The sequence below is a fragment of the Gymnoscopelus microlampas genome, assembly GCF_963454915.1.
Source record: "Gymnoscopelus microlampas genome assembly, chromosome: 8".
Classification (NCBI taxonomy): domain Eukaryota; kingdom Metazoa; phylum Chordata; class Actinopteri; order Myctophiformes; family Myctophidae; genus Gymnoscopelus; species Gymnoscopelus microlampas.
Window position 1 is genome coordinate 42,737,743 of NC_139945.1, and position 20,125 is coordinate 42,757,867.

Consider the following 20,125-nt stretch of genomic DNA (forward strand, 5'->3'; position numbering starts at 1 on the left):
AAGAGGAAACTTCAGAACCAGTTTATTTTACATTTACACAACATTCACATTGAATTACTGAATGACATTTGTCACTGTTAGGTGGGAACCTCATAATGTAGTTGTTGAGTCCCAAGCTCTTTAATACTTTTCAGTGGTCAAATATTTATAAAACTAACACAGACTTAACCACTTTTACTTAATTAAAAAAGATCTACAAGCTCACAATGCATCGACATGGTGCAAGCTTGTAGATCGGCTATTTTTGCTACTGTTGTGCGACACTGACTGTAGTATGCATGGAATAAAGCAAAATACAATCTCACTGAAACCTTTTGTCAGGTCAAGTTCTAATCTGTGATTTGTGAAACAGCATGAAAGGAGTCCCCTCCACACAAGCGCTCCGTTTCCTAAACAATTAGCACATCATGATGTTTAGGTATTATCGTTCTAAACCTATATGTTCTTGCTGTTCTACATACAGCCTATCAGGAGAAATAATTTGCAGATTGAGGCTTTAACCTTAATTTGCTTTTATGGAATATCCGAGACCATTGGGGTTTATGGAAGATGCTTCTGAACATGTATTCTATTGCTAGTTTGACCACTTCAAATACTATTTAATCTTCCTTAATTCCTCATATGATGGTGTTATTAAATGTGCATTGATCTATTTATACTGTACATTAGGTCCTTGAGAAAAATGCTATACATTCCAGCAACATTGCACCATACTTTTAACACAAGCTTTAAGAGATTCAGCAGGAACGGTGGCATAATAAGAAAGGTACATGGATTCATAATAGTCCACAGTTCAAATAACACATTAGACACTTGTTTCATGCTAGTTATTGTCATTTGTGAACAATGAAAAAATAGATATACAGTTGTCTGATTGTGTTCCACTGAATAGAAATTTGACTTCTGATACTTTCCATTAGTTTAACATTATCCATTATATTATCCCAGTTTTGTATCATGCTGTTGTTATAGTCTGATAAAGGTGTTCAGTGTTATCTGGAATGTACTATCTATGCTTGAAGACTACAGAAGTCTGGGGAAAACATACAGTAAAGTATACAGTAGACAGGATATGAACATCAGCCCTTGCCATATTCAAAACTTCAGCACCATGAATAAATGTGCAGTATACAATTATATGCAACTAGAACGATTAACGAAGGGCACATGATCAACAGCTCTTAACATGTCAAATAAATGTAGCCAAAAATTACCATTTAAACATCGGTTGATCCTTAGATTCACTAATGGTAGAACTGGACAAAATATTCAAAATGGATATTCCCATGGATCCACGGTCTATTTTATTGGATATTATACAAGAACAATTGTGTACTAATGACCATTGCTATATAATGCATGTCCTGATGATGGTTGCAAGACAAAGTATAACTATTAATTGGATGAAGCCTAGCCCTCCTACAATCGACCAGTGGTTACAAAAGGTTAAGCAGATATACAAGATGGAACATATGACAGCCCAGTTAAAAAGCCCAATTAAAAAAAATAAAAAGATATGGTTATCAGTGGATTCATATTTGGACACAGAGGATGTAGGCAGAGTTGTGTAGGTTCTCTATAACTAGAAGCTGTTATCTCCGATGGAAGGGGTTAAATGGACCCCACTCTCACTCTCATGGCAAATGTTGAGATTTTTAAATTTGTATAAATGTCTGTCTATTTACTTATTTAATTATTTTATTTGTGTTTCTTTAACGTAACTTTTTCTGTGTGTTGTTGTTTTTTCTTTAGTGTATTATTTATAAAAAAAAATCATAACATTTTCTGCAATATGATATATGATATAAATTGCCTGTCGAATGGCAATAAAAAGGGTTAAAAAAAAGAATCACTAATGGTTATTAAACATTATGGTATTAATTATTAAGCTAGGAAAAATGTACGGCACCTTATTTCCATGCCCTCTCTCTACATGCTTTACTTAAATGTAATTAAATATTCAGGATAAGCCATAGAGTCGTGGAAGATGACAAACATGGCTGGGCTTTGCATGTTGTCCACGACACTGTCATAAAGCACAGTGGGGCTCTTGGCTGGTGGCACGATAATGCCCTGCTTCCCCAGAGTGAAGTCTCCAGTCAAGACTCGACAGAGATACATAAACTTCTGGCCCTGAGGATCCGGCATGGAATAAGTGTTCTGGGCGGAATAACTGGCATGTACGGCAAAGTAGGTGCCATTGCCATATGCGGCAGCTGAAAATAGAGAGAAGAAGAACGTTTAGCCATGGTATCTTCATGTATCTTCAAAGGCCATGAAGACAATTGTTTACACAAGAGCAGTTACATTATGTGTTCTGAATTTAGCCTTCCTTTCCAACTGAACGACTTCCAATGTAGGTATATAACGGATGTTCTTATCCAGAGCGAAATGAGAGTAAATGGCATGAACTATTTTACCCTGCACCTGTACTAAATTTGGGTTGGATGTTGAGGAATAATTATACATTATACTATATATCTTTTATGGTTGTTTATATCTAACCTTTATATTTTACCATCACTTATATAATACGTTCTGATATGACATGATATTTGATAGGCTGAAAGCCAAGAAGTCTCACTAGAACTGATAGCTATTGTTTTTGTTAAAGACTGTCTGTTATGGTTCAGCTTGTCCTAGGAGCAGCTAGTATAACTATGGTCTGAGCCCTGTGCTCGTTGGCAGAACTACCTTACCAACGATCTGTGTCAGACTGTGTGTCTAACGTACTTATCCCCATGATATCATGCACATTAAAGCATACCATCACCAACTAGAATATTGTCTAAACTCCTATTGCCTCATCAATTACTTATTGGTCCAGAATCCCATGACAATGTGCACACTATTCTACTCATTTTACAAGGTATAACTCTCACCATTCTTCCCAGCAAAGGACCTGTTGAAGCCTCCATTGTTGATTTTGTCAATAGTGTCTGGGCTGGTGCCATGGAAGAGGCGTCTCTCGTTGTTATTATGGCCGTTTCTCTGATCCATGTCCTGCTTCTTGAGTTGGATGCTCTTCCACAAGAGTGGGTTCTGTATCCTCTCAATCTGGGGGAGAATTAAAATACTTGGTTGTTCCTCTTCTGTGTCTGGTTATATAATATTTTAATGACTGTTATTGCCAAGCCACCAAGCGGGACGGTCTACAATTGATGTGGGTTACTCTGGGTTATATCTCTGCGTTTGTTTGTTAGCTGCCTGTAGACTCAGATATGAGCACTAAGCCATCGTAGTGTTTAGTTTACTGCAAGTGTCCTTACTTCAAGTGATTGCCATTGTAATGTATGGATGAAGCGTCCTTACTTGAAGTGTTTGTCATTGTAATGTATGGACATTACAGTTCATAATTTATATATAGACATAGCACAGAGATTGTTATATGGTTTACTGGCTCCTTTTCTATGCTTATCTCCCTTATTAGCTACAGCTAATTAGCCTGTGCCACAGCGCATATTTGCCCACGAGGTGCAGGGTGCTTTTTAAAATATGTATAAATTATATTTTCATTTGTGTATATGCATATAAGTAAAGCTTATACAAAGCTATAGTATGAGGAAAGGCAGGCAGCAATCACACTGAGAAGCATTGCTACAGACATTTTACTTTAATCTCTCTCTCGACTTTTATCGTTCTCAATGCTTGTGTGAATGTGTATGACACCTATCTTGATCATTTAGGTGAATCTGGGACATTTTCAGTAGCATTGGTACACTAGTATTACAGATACTATTCTGCAGTCTTTATAATGATTGCATTAAAACATGGCTCTCGACTTGAGTGAATAGATACAAATAGCATACAGTATTTTGCAAATGTTTTCCTGAAAATGTCTTTAACCCTTATACATTTAAATAAAGTATAAGCACAACTCCAGCTTAAGGGAGTTGTTACATAGCAAGCTAGGGTTACAGTACATATAAACAAATGTACTACCTTAATAACCGTTTGTTTACATGAGGTACTGAACAGACCCAGGACTTCATTGTGCTCTTGGATTCCAGGCTGGACGGTGAAGGTTTGGCATGAGGTGTTGGCTGTCATGACATCCCAGTTTTGAGGGATCCAAGCTGTAGAGTTCAAAGCATTAAAACTCATTACAGAGGTCAATCAGGCCATTCAGTACTTGCAAGCAACTCAATAGTTTTAATCAACTGGGGTTACCAGATTGTGGGGTTTGCCACACCAGGAAATTAGACAGGGTTTAACTTGCAATCCACACATTTTCCTGTTATTGTCTCATTTGTTTGAGCTTCCTGGCACACTATATTGTACATGCACGTGTGGCAAACCACACTGAGATGGTGCTCAAGTCGATTTAAACTCGAACAAACTCTAAGATCAAACTTAAAGTATAATTTGACCTACATAGATCTGGTTTGGATATAGTTCAACACTGGCTCCCTATGGCTCTCTGCATAACAGATCTAATTAAATACTGCATACCAAAAATACAAGTTACATTTTCACAACTTACCATTCAGTTTGTCAATGCGCTTGATTTCCAGACTTGTGCCTTGCGCATCTGTTGCAGGTCCATTTGGCAGTGTGATATAGTACATTTGACCCTGGACAGTGACTTCTACAAGGGACAGTTCATCATTCAGTGCCTGCTCAAGGTAGAAGTTGGCGGTGGAGTCGAAGCTCTGGAACTGATGCCCCTGAAACTTGTACTGCCAGTCTGCCTTTTCAGCAGCCAATTCTACAGCTCTCCTAAATTCCTCCTTTTCTCTGGCCCTCTTCGTCATCTCCTGGATCTCACCAGTGGCTTTTACCACGTCCCTGCTGCGTCCCTTGATGGTGAGAGAGGCTTCGCCCTTCTTGCGTTCTATCTTTATCCCCACGGCCATTGTAGAATGCATGTTGATGATGCGCTGATGGTCTGCTTCAGAGAAGCAGAGGACTACATTGTCCTCAATGGAGTGAACGACCTGCTCCTGGGATATCATGTCACTGATACACTGTTTGGCTGAGTGAACTTTGGCCCGCGACTCTCCACAGATGTGGAAGCAAGCACGGTCCACTTCCATTTCTTCAATGACAAAGTCTTCTTCTTTTTGTGGGCTGCTAGCACTTCCTCCCGCGAAGAATGCTAGAGGAATTAATTCAGAATGTCAGATAAACACATTATTTAACACGGTCAGAAAATGTATCTAAAATACATACAAATGTTTAGACACCGGAGAACAGAATTGACCTTTTATGTAAAACCTTAGCAGATTAACAAAAAATACTTAATGCATATTTAGCTCCAGCAGTATCAAAAGTATGGCCTGCAAGTTAGAAACCCCATGGAATTCTAACCAAATTACAATTACCATAGCGTCAGGAACCAGGTCAAGAGGTTTTGAAAATTCAAACAGATCCTTGTTTAAGCAATGAGCATCTCTAATGACAGGCTTGAGAAAAGCTGTCAACTACCTTTTATTATGGAGGGAAGGTTCTTCCAGCTCCAGGATGAAGAACCTTTGTCATTTTGGTGTGTGCCTTTGTTCTTCTGGTCTGCGCCTTTGTCCTTCTGGTGCGTGCCTTTGTCCTTCTGGTCTGTGCCTTCTTTCTTCTGCATACTGCTGTGGAATTCTTTCAGCATTTGTGACTGAAAGATAACTATCCTGATAGTCTTCAGAGAGGTCTGACTGCTCTGACTCAACACATCCACCACTGCGTCCAACATAGCATCTGCCACCTCAGTTGCCTGTATGCTGCCTTGGCCTAAAACCGCACAACACATTGTGGGCGTTGTTACAAGGAAAAGAGTGAAATTCCTACACAGAAAATATCAAAGGATCTCCCTTGTGGGTTCAACCAAAAAGAAAAAAAAAAGAAAAAAAAACTTCAGTTCAATGAGATTTCTGATGGGCCTGATACGTAAATGTAAACCGTTAGCGTTGCTTATAAGCAGAATACATGTTAAAACAATGTTAATTTATTATGTGATCAGTTAAATCAGCTAAATTGATAGGGCAGCCTCCTGCCCCCACCCTCTCCAAGGCTAACAGAGTCAGACGGTGTTGTTATTGGTCAATGTTGTGAATACACATGTCAAAATTCACAACAATTGAACGCTATGTGATCATTCATAGTTCTCCGAAAGCAAAGGAATGCATTAGATTTCAACACAAATTACTCTACATTACCAGAAGTCCATACATCTTTAGCATGACTGTGCCTCACCGGGACCAAATCCCTACCCTTGGCAGTGATAATGCCATGCTTTACACACTGAGTTACACCAGACCATGGACACTTTTCCCCCATGTATTCCATATTCTACAGTTATGTCTCACCTGTACCAAGAGCAGGAAAGGAAATGGAGGTGTAGGAGTCTTTCATACACATCTGAAGAGCATCTTTCACAGCCTTGTTGATCTTCACAGGGGCCGACTGTACGACCAGGTGGAGGATCATCTTGCATTTTAAATGACCTGGCTGGGTCATTATCATGCCTTGCTTTCTTTGAGAACCTGAATGTAGGGACAATGTTTTTGTTTGTTTGTTTTCTTTTACTTAAGAATGAAAACATCCTAATGGTTACTTTATGTGCAATGTTGCAAAAACGTTTCAAAAGTGTGTGTGTGTGTGTGTGTGTGTGTGTGTGTGTGTGTGTGTGTGTGTGTGTGTGTGTGTGTGTGTGTGTGTGTGTGTGTGTGTGTGTGTGCGTGCGTGCGTGCGTGCTTGCGCGTGTGTGCCTGCGCGTGCGTACGTGTGCGTGTGCGTGTTTATAGGTGGGTGGGTGGAACAGGTCAATCTTGATTCAAACATTTGGTGCCATAAAATATATCCAATAAGGCACATTATAACACTCAAAATTGCACAAGAATACAACAATAAATGTGAATTGTTGTGACTGTAACCTTGATCAATGGTTGAACTTTCACAATGATCTTTGCAATAAATACCATGTCTCTTTCATACAGTATAATTTGTGATGACACAGGCATATATTACAGTAGTTGTACATAACCTTTACACCTCTTATTAATGACTGCTTGTAATGTTGATCTGGCAATTTAAACCTTTTCAACTGCTATACTTAATGATTGTGGCAAATAAGGCACAAATAAGATTGTCAGCTAAATTACTTAAACACTTAAAGGAGACACACCATGAATTTAAAAAAAATATTTGATATTTAATATCATATGGTGTATGTCCCTCAAACCATTTTCAAAAGGTTTGAGCCTAAATCAACACTCAGATTTACTCATCCCAAGTCAATTCTCTCAGGCTTATAAAGCACTTTCAGCTGCAATACCAAAACGTCCTGTTGGGCAGAGGGGCGCTGTACTGCGGTACTGAGCAATTCTGTCTGTCAAAATACATGGGCAAAAAGTTTCGTGAGGTAAGCAAACTTGCCATTCTGAGATGGCCTGTTCAGACACGCCCATTCTGAAAATCTCTGAAATGAGAACGAATGACTGAATGTTAAAGAAAAATATTTTTTGGGGTACAAGAGACACTGGGGAGCCCAAAAAATACAAAAAAAATAAAAAAAAGTGAAATTCATGGTGTGTCTCCTTTAAACCATATATACTTAGACTGTGGTCCCCCAGTGCACTATACTAGGTGCACTAGTATTTCCCTCTACACCAAATAATTTAGCAGATAATAGCCAATCTATGAGTTCACAATGCAATGCTGCACGATCCGTTGAGAGCCTGTAGATCTGCTATTTTCGCCAAATGTTCGCCCCCAGAATAAGGAACCTAGGGATTACGTGGTTAAAATATAAATATAAAAAGGTTCTTACCAAGCTTTTTGCATTCGTCTTCAACATTCTGACCAGCGGCCTCCAGAATGGCCTTGGACACTCCTGGAGTAGCAAAAGACAGAATACAACAAAGAAAGGAATAACAGGAATGAATAACTATTATTTTCCTATGGTATGTTGCAGGACTGTGCACTTTCTTTTTTCCTGCAATACCTTACTTACTTACTACACAGTCCTATAGTTAAAAATACATAAAAAAAAATACAACTAAATACATAGAGTTACCCAGTAAATGTAGGTGTTAGGGGCTCACTCAAGAGTAAATAGCTGTTGAGAGTCCATTCATGACCAAACCTTTTGAGAAAGCCTTCCGTGCAACTTGAAGAGGTTTTCAAAGCTAGCTCACCACATTTAGCTGATCGTCTCGACAATGTCTGTTGAGAGATTTGAGATCGGCCCTATTCTGGGCGCCGCCTTACCCATTTTCCCTAAACTTCTTTGCCATTTTTTACTATTTTGAAAAACATTTTCAAGTAGTTCAAATAGCCAATCTACATTGACACATTGTGAGCTTGTAGATTTGCTATTTCAACTATTTGAAAATGTTTTTCAAAATAGTAAAAAATGGCAAAGAAACCAATCCTGCAAACTTTGGAAGCCAACCTTAGCCAACGAGGATGCAATATGGGAAATCGGACAGATCCGGGTTGATCACATGACTATAGAGATACTGTGTACCGATTTGCATGACGTTTGGTTAAAAGCTGTAGGTGTAATGGGAAAAAATGGGTTTTGCACAAATCGGCCTCCTGGTGGCGCTATGACAGGTCCATGTGAAAAATGTGGGGCAGAGGTTCTGAATTGGCATCCAGGGAGTTGGTGTGCACAGTTTCGCAGCGACCGGGCTAACGGTGCCGGAGATTAGCTGGTAAGGTAAAGTGGTCTCAGATCCACTGTTGAAGACCCATGTTTTACGAGAATACATTTATATTCCAGAGATACTTTTCATCGTGCCCTCTCTCTAAGCTAATTTGTGATTTACCTGACTTCAGAGAGAAACTTTCATTAGAAGAGTTGACGATAACATCAGTCGTCTCCTTAGTTATGTCTCCTGTGACAACCTGTATGTCCACACTTCCCATTTTGGTCTCATGCATTTGTGAGCTTGAGATGATTTTGGAAAAGGGACCTTGCACCAGGAAACAAACACAAAAATAGATAAACAGCAGAGCAAACACTCACCAAACAGCTACATTTTTGATTCATGAGGCACACAAACTATTTGATTTATTCTGAAGTGCTACGTATTTATGCATTTTGGGAAGAATGTTTGGTAAGTCAAATTTTCAATAGCACAGATAGTTACTTTTGAAACAATGTTGCTGGTCTATGCGCATTTCCTTTCTTAAAATACACAACCATATTAAAAGTATCCCTTAGTGAACTTTCAATTATTGCCTACAATCATTCAAACCATATGTTGCAGCCTACCTGTACTATGTGTAGTTGGCTGTGAACTACCTGAATGGGTGAGTCTCTTCAATTCATCATTGAAAGCCTGGGGAGAGCAAGCAGAGAGATACCAGTCATTATCAGCAGCTCACAATAACACAAAGGTATATATATATAAATATAAATGTATATATATGTATATGTCTATGTATATGTACATGTATACACACACACACACACACACACACACACACACACACACACACACACACACACACACACACACACACACACACACACACACACACACACACACACACACACACACACACACACACACATTTCATGCTGAAAGTTTTGTTTTGGTAATTACAAAGCATCGGACATTGACTAATAACTACACCATTCTTGACTTCTCGCATTTGAATTTATGCAATTGTTTTGTTTACCTGGATTGTGGATGCATCACTCGGATGAAGGATGATCACTATTGTCTTCAGGTGTTTAGGCTGTGTGCGACTGCTAAAATTCATGACTTCATTCAGCAGTAGAGAAGCAACAAGATCTTTAGGGAAGCCTAGGTTCCCCGCGCCAATGGCTGTGAAGGTTATTGAGGTCAGACCGCTGCTCTCAGTCTGGCTCAAGCAATCCTTCAAAATCCCTTTCAGCATCTGTAAGACATACCATGTAGAAGCATTTTGTTTCATTTCTATGAACAAAGCTGAACATTGTCAGACAGACAGACAGATACAATTAACTAAATAAAGTAGGTAAGTTGCATACTTTACCTTCTCAGCAGTGCCATGCCCATTGTCCCAATGAGGTGCGACAGCATGGAAGACTTTGTTGCACTTCAGGTTGCAGCCATCAGTAACAATGACATCACCAACTTTTCCACTGGATTTATGTGCATGTACCAGTGTCTGAAGATTGTGTCCAGCTGCACCAAGGATGGCTTTTGAGACTGCTCCTTGATCCAGAGCAAGTTTTTTACCAATAGTGTTCACGACCACGTCAGTCTAACATGTAAGGAAAGTATTTTCAGTTTCATGGACAACGTAGTGTTAAGAATTATATTATGAGTTCACTACTAAAAACTCAGGTGACAGTGTAAAAAGCTATTAAAGGAGACATCCGGGCATTTTAAGTGTTATCTTTGATGTGTGGCAAATCACTCACCAACGTAGAAATGCCCATTGAGTTACTCCACAGATCCCCCTGTCGATCCCCACCGTTGGCATAATAGGAGGCGCGTGAATAGCCCAAATTCGCCTATTTTAACAAATGCAAAGTCTGTTTTTTTTCTCCTAGCACTCATTGGGGAGTCCCATGATACCCTTACAGGCGCTGAAAGTCCCGCTAATAACAGAACGAGCTAACGCTGGCTGCTTATCTCTCTGCCTGGCAACACCAGGTTGCCAGGTTCGGAGAGAAACAAGCAACGAGCGTTAGCTCGTTCTGTTATTAGCGGTTAGCTTGTCGGGACTTTCAGCGCCTGTAAGGGTATCATGGGACTCCCCAATGAGTGCTAGGAGAAAAAAAACAGACTTTGCATTTGTTAAAATAGGCGAATTTGGGCTATTCACGCGCCTCCTATTATGCCAACGGTGGGGGTCGACAGGGGGATCTGTGGAGTAACTCAATGGGCATTTCTACGTTGGTGAGTGATTTGCCACACATCAAAGATAACACTTAAAATGCGCGGATGTCTCCTTTAAAAGACTAATCTACACCAATCCAAACTAGAAGGGAAATAATAAAGAAAATTGATTACCGTAGCATCCTGGATATTCCCTTTAGTCAACATGATGGTCAGCCCCTCATTAGTCACAACTTGATCTGAGTTACTCGTGCTCTGAACGCGTAGAACACCTGGAGTGTTGGTGGGTGTGCTAGGATGCTTCTGTTGAGAATGACTAACACTGTGGTTTCCAAACTCCTTCCTGACAGCTGTCTCCATAGCCTGAACAGTGTTGTCATCTTTGTTTACCAAATGAATTTTCTTCAGGGTGTTGTCACCGCACGTGTCTTGACAATATTCTTTCACTGCTTTAACAATTGTGTCTGCGCACAAGTTCAGGGGAAATCCTGAGTTTACGCTGATAGCAGGCAATGCCACAGTGATACACCCACGCTCGTCAGCGAGTTCCAGACTATTTTTAACGGCTTTTCTCAACTGTCCCACAGCCCTATCACGGTAAGCTTGGTCGAATTCAGGCCCCACTGCGTGGATGATATTTTTGCACATCAGCCTTCCTCCTGCACCAGTCATGACACAATCTCCACGTTTGAGCTGTCCCTTCTGGGTAATTATCCTGTCACATTCATCCTGCAACTGAGGGCCAGCAGCATCCAACAGCGCTCTTGAAAGACCTCCTATATGTTTCAAATCCTGATTAGATGAATTTATGACTGCACTTACTGGGTAACTGCACATATCAGCCTTGCAAACAGCAATTTCTACTCCATCAGTAGTCTCAACCTGGTATGTGGGGTTTGGCACTTGTCCAGGGCTGAGGTCCTGTCCACTATCTGCCCCATCTACCATCTGGACCAAGCAACCCGTTTCATTCTTGACTGATGCAACATACATAGTTTCTTTCTCCTGGAAGAACTTCTTCATTCCTGGCTCAGAGACTGTCAAAGTATCAAAGCATAGTGAAGAGACCAAGTCTTCAATGATGGGCTTGCAATTGGACACATTACATCTGGAACCTCTTAGGGAGATGGCTTCGTTCCTGAAAGAAACAACTACCTTGCCTTTCGCTTGCTCTGACCAAGCCTTTTTTCCATGTTCTTCAATATATCTGGCGATGATGTCAGGCTTCACTGTAACAGTTTCTTCAACTTCAGCATTCTGGTGTAAGAAATCTTGAAGTTCACTGTGAACTGGTAATACACTGTCCTTGTAGCCTGACACTGCTACTACCTGAGGTGAGTGAGAGACAGCTGTCTGAATCTGAATTTTCCTGGATGAGCTGTTGGTGCTACTCTCCAAACGAGTGACCAGTTCCCGCCACTGAGGCATCTCAAGAACATTAATGTCTTCAACCGGGATGCACTGGGATACCAGGACCATTTTCAGTTGATGCTCAGCTTCACTCAGATTACTGTCTGAAACAGCAAGGAGATTCACTGTCTTTGCACTTAGCTCAAGCACTGCATTGATTCTGTTTGGTGTGAAAAGTGAGCTTGTAAGGTTTTCTTGATCTTCATCCTTCAAAAACTCAAGCACAAACTGATCTAACTCTAACACCATTCGTTTTAATGCTCGGTTTTCTTGCAGTATCATTGTGCTTGCACCTAAAACCTCATCGTTTAAACCATGAAATGACAACTCCTGGCTCTCCCCGTTGTAGGTTATTTTCAGCTCTGGGTATTTATCTAACAGCTTATCCCGAAGGCCATCTTGAGAGAAGATATGGAAAATAGATGGTGTCAATTTGATCTTCTCAGTTGTGCTGGACTTTACTCTCTGAATCCTTTTGGCAGTACTGTCCAGTATCTCATTAAGAGTCTGTTCCAGTCTGTTTACATCATCCAAAAGGCCAACCACTGCTAAGACGCCACTGTCTTTATCAGGGACTACTACTACAGCCTCATTCAACACTGCCTCTCCAATCTTCCCTTCAGACTCTTCCCATGCCATTGGCTGAGGCTGAAGCTTCAGAGATTTGAACTTGGACAAAGCTTGTTCAAAGGCCTTCTTTGCTGCATGTTTCCACTCTGTGATGTCTTTGGCTTTGACATCCTTTTGCTGCAGTAGTGACGGTAGGGGCCTTAAACATACAGATCCTTGTTCTTGGAGGTCTGCTTTGCAAAAGTGCTTCGCCAGATCACTGTGGAAGGTCTTTGCAGCCTTGTGGTTGTTAAGGTATCTCCATATAGATTGATCAATGCTCTCACTGAAGGCAGCAGGGAGTTTCAGTGTGGGTCTATCTTTGCCATAAAGTGCCGTGCCCAAAGAGTCATAAAATGGAAAGACTTTGACCGGTTGCTGTTTGATGAGGAGCTTCATCTCAATTACTTTGGAAACAGCTACAATAAAAAAAAAGATGAAAAATGTTACCATTAGTACTATGTGCATTACATTATGATCATTAACAAAAAATCATATAGAACCATCTACACTGGATTTGCATTATGTAAAAGAAAGGTGCATAAATGCTCCACAGAGGATGGTCCCTACTGATTCAGGTGCCACCCTTAGGTATGAATTTATAATTGCACAAGCAATATCTCTAAATGCAATGGGCAGATTGCTATAAAACGTAATTCTCTCAGCAAGAACCCTCCTGATTTCGATAACACCCTAGCCCTAGCATCACCCTTACTTTAGGCCAATTTCCATGGATGTAAAGGCAGTATGGACTCTCAGGTCTCGTTTGTTCTCTCTCTCTCTCTCTCTCTCTCTCTCTCTCTCTCTCTCTCTCTCTCTCTCTCTCTCTCTCTCTCTCTCTCTCTCTCTCTCTCTCTCTCTCTCTCCTTCATGTATCTGAATTTAGAATTAAAATCTATACATTACATAGCTGTGTAATATTGGTATAAATACCTTTGGGGGTTATAAAGGTGATGATGGCAAACTGTTCCTCTTCATTAAGTGTGACATTTTCCACTTCCACGCCTTTGCTCTCAAAATAAAGGATGAGGAGGTCAGAACTAACATCTGGTATGTCTTCAGTTATGACTTTGGCTGTGACTTCAAGAGGGCAGACGGACAACGCTTTCCTCTTGAAATTCTTGTTTCTGGGGCAGTTTGTAATGAAATCTGTGTTTTCTGTCAGTTAGGAATAGAAAATGAGAAGGTAAGTAAAATACAATAACATACAGAAAAAGAGTTCTGATAATCCATTTGGACATCAGTTATTATAATATCATGTATTAACCAGACCACAAGGTCCATACAAAACATTAAAGGACAACTTTGTTTTTTTACAACCAAGGTTTATGTTTTAGGTTGTAATTAAAGTAAATAAAAGATGAGTGTTAAAATTTTAAAATGTACTGCTTTCTATAGTTTTAGCAATTTTCGTGATATTTTTTACAGTGGGCGGGGGCATTCTGTCCGGTGGCTAAATATGTCTTTTTTTACACATTAACCCGGCGTTTTCTTTATTATTATTTACAGTAGCTCTACTAGCCCCCAATAACTCACATCTGGCCATCAAAGACCACAGGACCTTTTTTATTGTGTAAAAAAGGCATATTTAGCCACCGGACAGAATGCCCCCGCCCACTGTAAAAAATATCACGAAAATTGCTAAAACTATAGAAAGCAGTAAATGAAAAAAAAAATAAGACTCATCTTTTATTTACTTTAATTACAAGCTAAAATATAGACCTTTGTTGTAAAAAACTAAAGTTGTCCTTTAACGTTCAAAACACTCATCAGATTATACTTTAGGAACATTCATGTAACAACAGTTACTTAAGAAAGTGTATCTCAGAAAGATTTTTTTTTAAATGTAAACAATGACACAATGACAATCAATTACTGTAATGTCAATTACTTAAAGTCCCAATGCTATTTCTTACTTCCTATAATTGTTGGCTATTATTTACTCACAGGAAGACATTTCTTCCTGTTTGAAGTTTAGCATACAAGTATGATAGGCTCTACTATACATATTTGTATCATTATAATGATTATTGGTATTCTAAGGATCCCCTCGAAAACGAGATAATACATCTCAAGGGGTTATCCTTTCAATAAAGTATATTATTATTATTATTATTATTATTATTATTATTATTATTATTATTATTATTATTATTATTATTATTATTTTTTTATTATTATTATGGTGGCCACAACCACCACCAAAAGAAAAATAAAGTAATTTGAAGTTAAAGTTTGAAGTGAACATGTACGCACTGCCCCACTTGTGAAACCCCTGCTCAGCCAGCCTTCACAAGTGGGGCAGTAGCCCAAGCCCACTGTGTACTTGTGGAGAGGAGCAAACTATGGAGCACATCATAGAAGTTTGTCCACTCCAAAGACTGAAAGGAGGATTAGTCACCCTCCATACAGCACACCAGGAGGCAACTGCTTGACTTAAGGACTTTGCATTCGCTAAATACATTTCCGTTTATTACATTTTGGTTAGAACTGATTAAAAGTAACATACTTAACCCTAACCCCTGGACTGACATGGCACCCACTTTGAGAAATCTTGGTCTACAACAATATCGTATATGCTCTAGATGATTAATAGACTTAAAAGATGGCAAATTACGACTCTGTGTCTTTAAAGGTCCCGTTTCTTAACATTAAGAAATTATTGATAAAATAATCAGAACTACTAAAATAATACAACTACCTTTTCCACTCTGGAAAGTCACCACAGCAGATGATTTGTCGGGCAGGATCTCCAAACTGAAGTTTGGGGATGTAGCAGAGGACTCTGAATGCTTTAAGATGTTCTCTACCAGCATCTCTAAGTACTCCTGGCCCACGTCCTGGGGAATATTGCCTATGACAGCAGAAGTGGAGCACAGCTCTTCTTCGTCGTCTCTCTGGTCATCTCTGCTGTCTGCCTGCGACTGATGTTCAGCAACAGGAATGGGCCGGCCTTCGTGTATTTGTTTCTTCTGTACGGCAGCATCAGCTGTTATTGAAACATTTATCACAGTATTAGATGATCTTCAAGAAATACATTATCAGAAAGAAAAGGAAAACTATACTGAAATAACCCGTCCAGTTAGGTTGCCCTGAATAATGAAAGGTGCACACACTGTGTGCCACACAGTGATTTAAAGAGAAAGGGGGTTCTGAGACTCCAATCAGGGTGTTATTAAGTATTCATGGGGACACTGCAACATCTTGGCAACATTTTAGTAAATACATTTTGGGAATATATTTGATTCTGGGACCCCCATAAGCTCTGTTCAGAGGGGTTTGGGGAACTCCACATATGTTCAGCCACATGATGGTGGCAGAACAGAAATACAATAGTCCTCATGAGTGGGTTTATTGCTGATATTATATAAGTAAAAATAAAGTGGCCTAGTAGAAAGGTATATTATACTACAATTGCACTTTGACTTTTATTATTTTATGCCTTTGTTTTTTATTTCTCAATTGTATTCCTTCTACTCTTTCTATGACTTTGAATTGGTGTATTAAATGTGCTATACAAATAAACGTATCCTGCCTTGCCTATATCTAAAATGATATAATGTGCAGTGGTCAGATGTGATGAATGAATTACTGTAGAATGTACATGATGTACGTTTTAACCAAACAGACTATTAGACGACATCTGACTTTTTATTTTTTTTATAAATACTTACAAGTCTTCTTAGTGTCATCAGTAGGTGCTTTCTAGAAGAAAAAGAGAAAACCTTGGTCATTGGTAAGTAGCTTTTTTGTTTGTTTGTTTACCAATTTTGCGTGGCATTTTTTAAAACTGCCCTCACGGTAACAGGATAGGTGGGCAATAGGGACATCTGGCAAGTTTGCACCATTTTGTTGTTGTTTACTCAATAATAACCAGTAGCCACTAACCTGTTTTGGTGAACTCTCATCACCATCAGGTATATGGACAGTTATCTTCAGCACACCACCATGATCCAAACGGATTTCATGTGCATCTTTCCCTACAACTTTGTGTCTGTCTGTAAAGAAAAAGACACTGTATTGTCAATAACAATAGATCTACTATGTCAACACATTACGTGTAAGTTAAATAACATTTCCATAAATATATGAATAGTCATAATCAGTGGTGGAAAGTAACTAAGTACATTTACTATAAGTAGCCAGGTAGCCTACTGGAGTATTTCCAAGTTTCAGTACTTTACTTCTACTCCACTCCACTACATCTCAGAGGCAAATATTGTACTTTTACTCCACTACAATTATTTGAAAACTTTAGTTAATAGTTACTTTGCAAATATAAATGATGATATTATACAACATACATTAATCACTTCAGCCATATTTTATGCATAGGCTATTTTCAAACATTTTGGTACTTTAAACTTGTATTTTGAGGCCAATACTTTTGTGCTTTTATTCGAGTAACATTTTGAACACTACTTGTAACAGAGTCGTTTCATATTGTGGTATTCTACGTTTACTTATGTAAAACATGTGAGTACTTCTTCCACCACTGGTCATAATTAGAAAACATACCCTCCTCTGTTCGGAACCGAAGCACTGCGGTTTGATGAAGCTCGTCACATTCAACCAGACAGTCTCCACCGTTGGATTTCTTCTTACTTTGAAAGTATTTCACTAGTTTGTTTCTCAGTTTGGGGATTTTATTGTCATCGAACTCGGCGAGCAACACATACGTGTATGCGTCGTCGGCCATGACTGTTGTTCAAAGACACGAAAGACACTGTCTCTGACTTTAGGACCGAAAAGAGCCGATCTACAAGTGTACAATTATCTAGCCAGTCACGTAATGCAACTAATTAGATCTCCCCTTGTAAAGGGTATTGGAGCAACCGAGTTAGCGGACACAACTCAGACCTGTGTCTTTTATGATTTTATTATACTAACATTACAATACAAACGTACTCTAACACTTCTACAGTAGGCCAATAGGTTATAAACCTAGGAAAGGAAACATAAACAACAACACATCAACAAATTACTGACATGAAATATACACACAAAACTGTAAAACATATCAGAAATAGATACATTTTTCGTTGTGTAAACACTCTCAATTCTTACCGCCAGTCTAGGATAAGGATAATTCCTTTTAACAGGTCGTTCATGAAAGTCCTTGCAGTCTTGTTTCCAATGAGAACCTGTGAGCAATTAGGGGTTAAAAGTCTTGCTCAGGGACAAATTTCATTTCATCGACACTTATTCTGACCTGGCCTGGAATCAAACCTGGGACAATCAGGGCCTCTGGCTCCCTAGGCAGGCTCACTAACCATTCAGCTATGGCCGCCCATAGCTCGCAATGGAAAATGACGAACGCCACAATAACACCCTGTCAACTAGTAATGCTGATGCCTGCAGGACACTTCGTACTGACTAGTGAGCATCCACTCTATTTAGTCTGTTTGGTCTACCCATGTTGGTGAAACCTTCTATTGATTAATCATGTGACTTGGTACTGTCTTAAATGACGCAACTCAGGCTCCAGCACTGTTCTCTAACATTCTCTACTGTCCTAATCTGATCTAATCAATCAACACTCTCCTGTTTCTCTCATGCAACCCCCACGTCACATCCTCTGCTTTGGACTTTGGATCCGGATTGGATTGTTGTATACAAATATTTTACTGCAAAAGTGGTGAAATTGATACATAAAGTTATACACCCCAAACTAAAAATAAAGCTAGGCCGTCTGGGGGTTGAGGCATATAAACTCATGTAGATTCACAATGGAAACGCTGATAGTTTTAAGACTTGGCATACTTGAAGCCAGGACTTCCAGAAAAGACCAAATGTCAATATCTGAATGTAAATAGGAGATACAGTCATTTGAACACATACTTACAATCGGCGGAAATATAAATCTCAAGAAATGTTTTCTTTACTTTGTAGTGACTCTGACATGGATTGTCATAGCAAGACATATTGTGTAAAAGTAGCTTTAATAGGCTACTCATGGAGCTATGCATCTAAACGTATATGGTGTCCCAAATGGGGAAAACATGAAACTATCAATCACACCGATTAGTTTTATTTATTTGATGCTCAAAGTTATCCTCATAACAGCAAGTCATTCAGTTATGTAGAGTTTATATAATGTAACATATTTGGTTACAATAAAGTTATACTACAGTATTGGGCTCCACCTGCACTATATTATTGCCTACATGGGCTTCTTCATAAACTGACAGGTAAATCATTGCAAATATTTTGGAATGTGAAAAGATGAGAAGGACCTTGCCAAATCAAGTAGTTAATCAGCTAGCTGAAGAGTGACCTAGCTTAAAGTTTCATTTAGTGTTACAGAGCATGTAATTGACACATGAACATTGACAATAGCAGCACCCTGACTCTGTTTCACAAGAATGGAACAGAGCCTTAATTAGTATCACTGGCAACAATATGGTTACTGTACATAGAGCCTAACAGACAGTAGTGTATGTACAACATAGATGTTGTGCAAATTCTGAAGTGTATCTTTTTTAATTTTACCGGAATGGAGTGTGATGTACAAACATTGGATCCAAATCTTCGTATCATCTGTGGTAAACATTTAGAAAAAGGAAAGAAACATGACCCATATGTCAAAAAGCCCACAGCAGAAGGCCTTCAATAATGTTGCTCAACAGAGAGATGATGATGTTCATACAAACCTGTCTCCATATACAGATGATAAACTTTCCTTCAAAATAAAGGTAGTATATCTTATCATGTATCATGATAGAGAAAACTACTCCAGTAAGACCAACAATAATGAACAGTTGCAAATGTTGATAGTGAGAGCATACCTGCACCAGTCTCATCAAGAAGACTGAGTAGGGTTGATACAACATTGTTTAACATACAAAAAGATTGTTTCATTTGTGGAAAGGCCAGTAAAGACCAGAACATCTGATATTCACCATTATGACTGGTACAGGTAAGAGTACCAGAGACAAGGTCCATCATGTACAGTAGCATCAGAATGATTGATGACGTTGTACATCATCGGGTGCTCTTGTATGCAGATTTCTTTGTATATGATGCCAAATATCATAAAACCTGCCTTAAACACTACATCTCTAAACGAAGAATAGCAGCTTCCAGATGATAAAAGAAAAAAAACAACCAGTATCAATGACAAAGCTTTTATTAAGCTCACTGAAGTCATTGACACTATTATCTATTTTCTATAAAGAAATTAAAGTGATGACACTAAACTGAGTTATTAAAATAGTTATGATGACATACTGAAGACACTGAGGTCTGAAGAAGAAGATGAGATGTGCCAACACACTAAATGAAGATCCTGGCAACTGAAGGAAAAGATCATACAGCATTACATTTTGTAGAACGAG

At 39.1% G+C, this 20,125-nt stretch overlaps 1 protein-coding gene across 1 annotated transcript; it reads right to left on the reverse strand.

The window, feature by feature from the left end:
- Positions 1 to 1,843: 1,843 nt before the first annotated feature.
- LOC311050595 (protein mono-ADP-ribosyltransferase PARP14-like) lies at positions 1,844 to 17,487 on the reverse strand (the record flags this gene model as incomplete). Its single annotated transcript, XM_084064680.1, has 17 exons — positions 1,844 to 2,216; positions 2,883 to 3,057; positions 3,943 to 4,076; positions 4,484 to 5,098; positions 5,428 to 5,718; positions 6,294 to 6,470; positions 7,757 to 7,819; positions 8,760 to 8,906; positions 9,209 to 9,275; positions 9,619 to 9,840; positions 9,958 to 10,188; positions 10,944 to 13,207; positions 13,722 to 13,946; positions 15,490 to 15,777; positions 16,463 to 16,493; positions 16,677 to 16,786; positions 17,307 to 17,487. The coding sequence occupies 17 exons, from the start codon at positions 17,485 to 17,487 to the stop codon at positions 1,939 to 1,941; spliced, it is 5,499 nt and encodes a 1,832-aa protein (XP_083920806.1). The 3' UTR covers positions 1,844 to 1,938.
- Between the last annotated feature and the right edge of the window lie 2,638 nt (positions 17,488 to 20,125).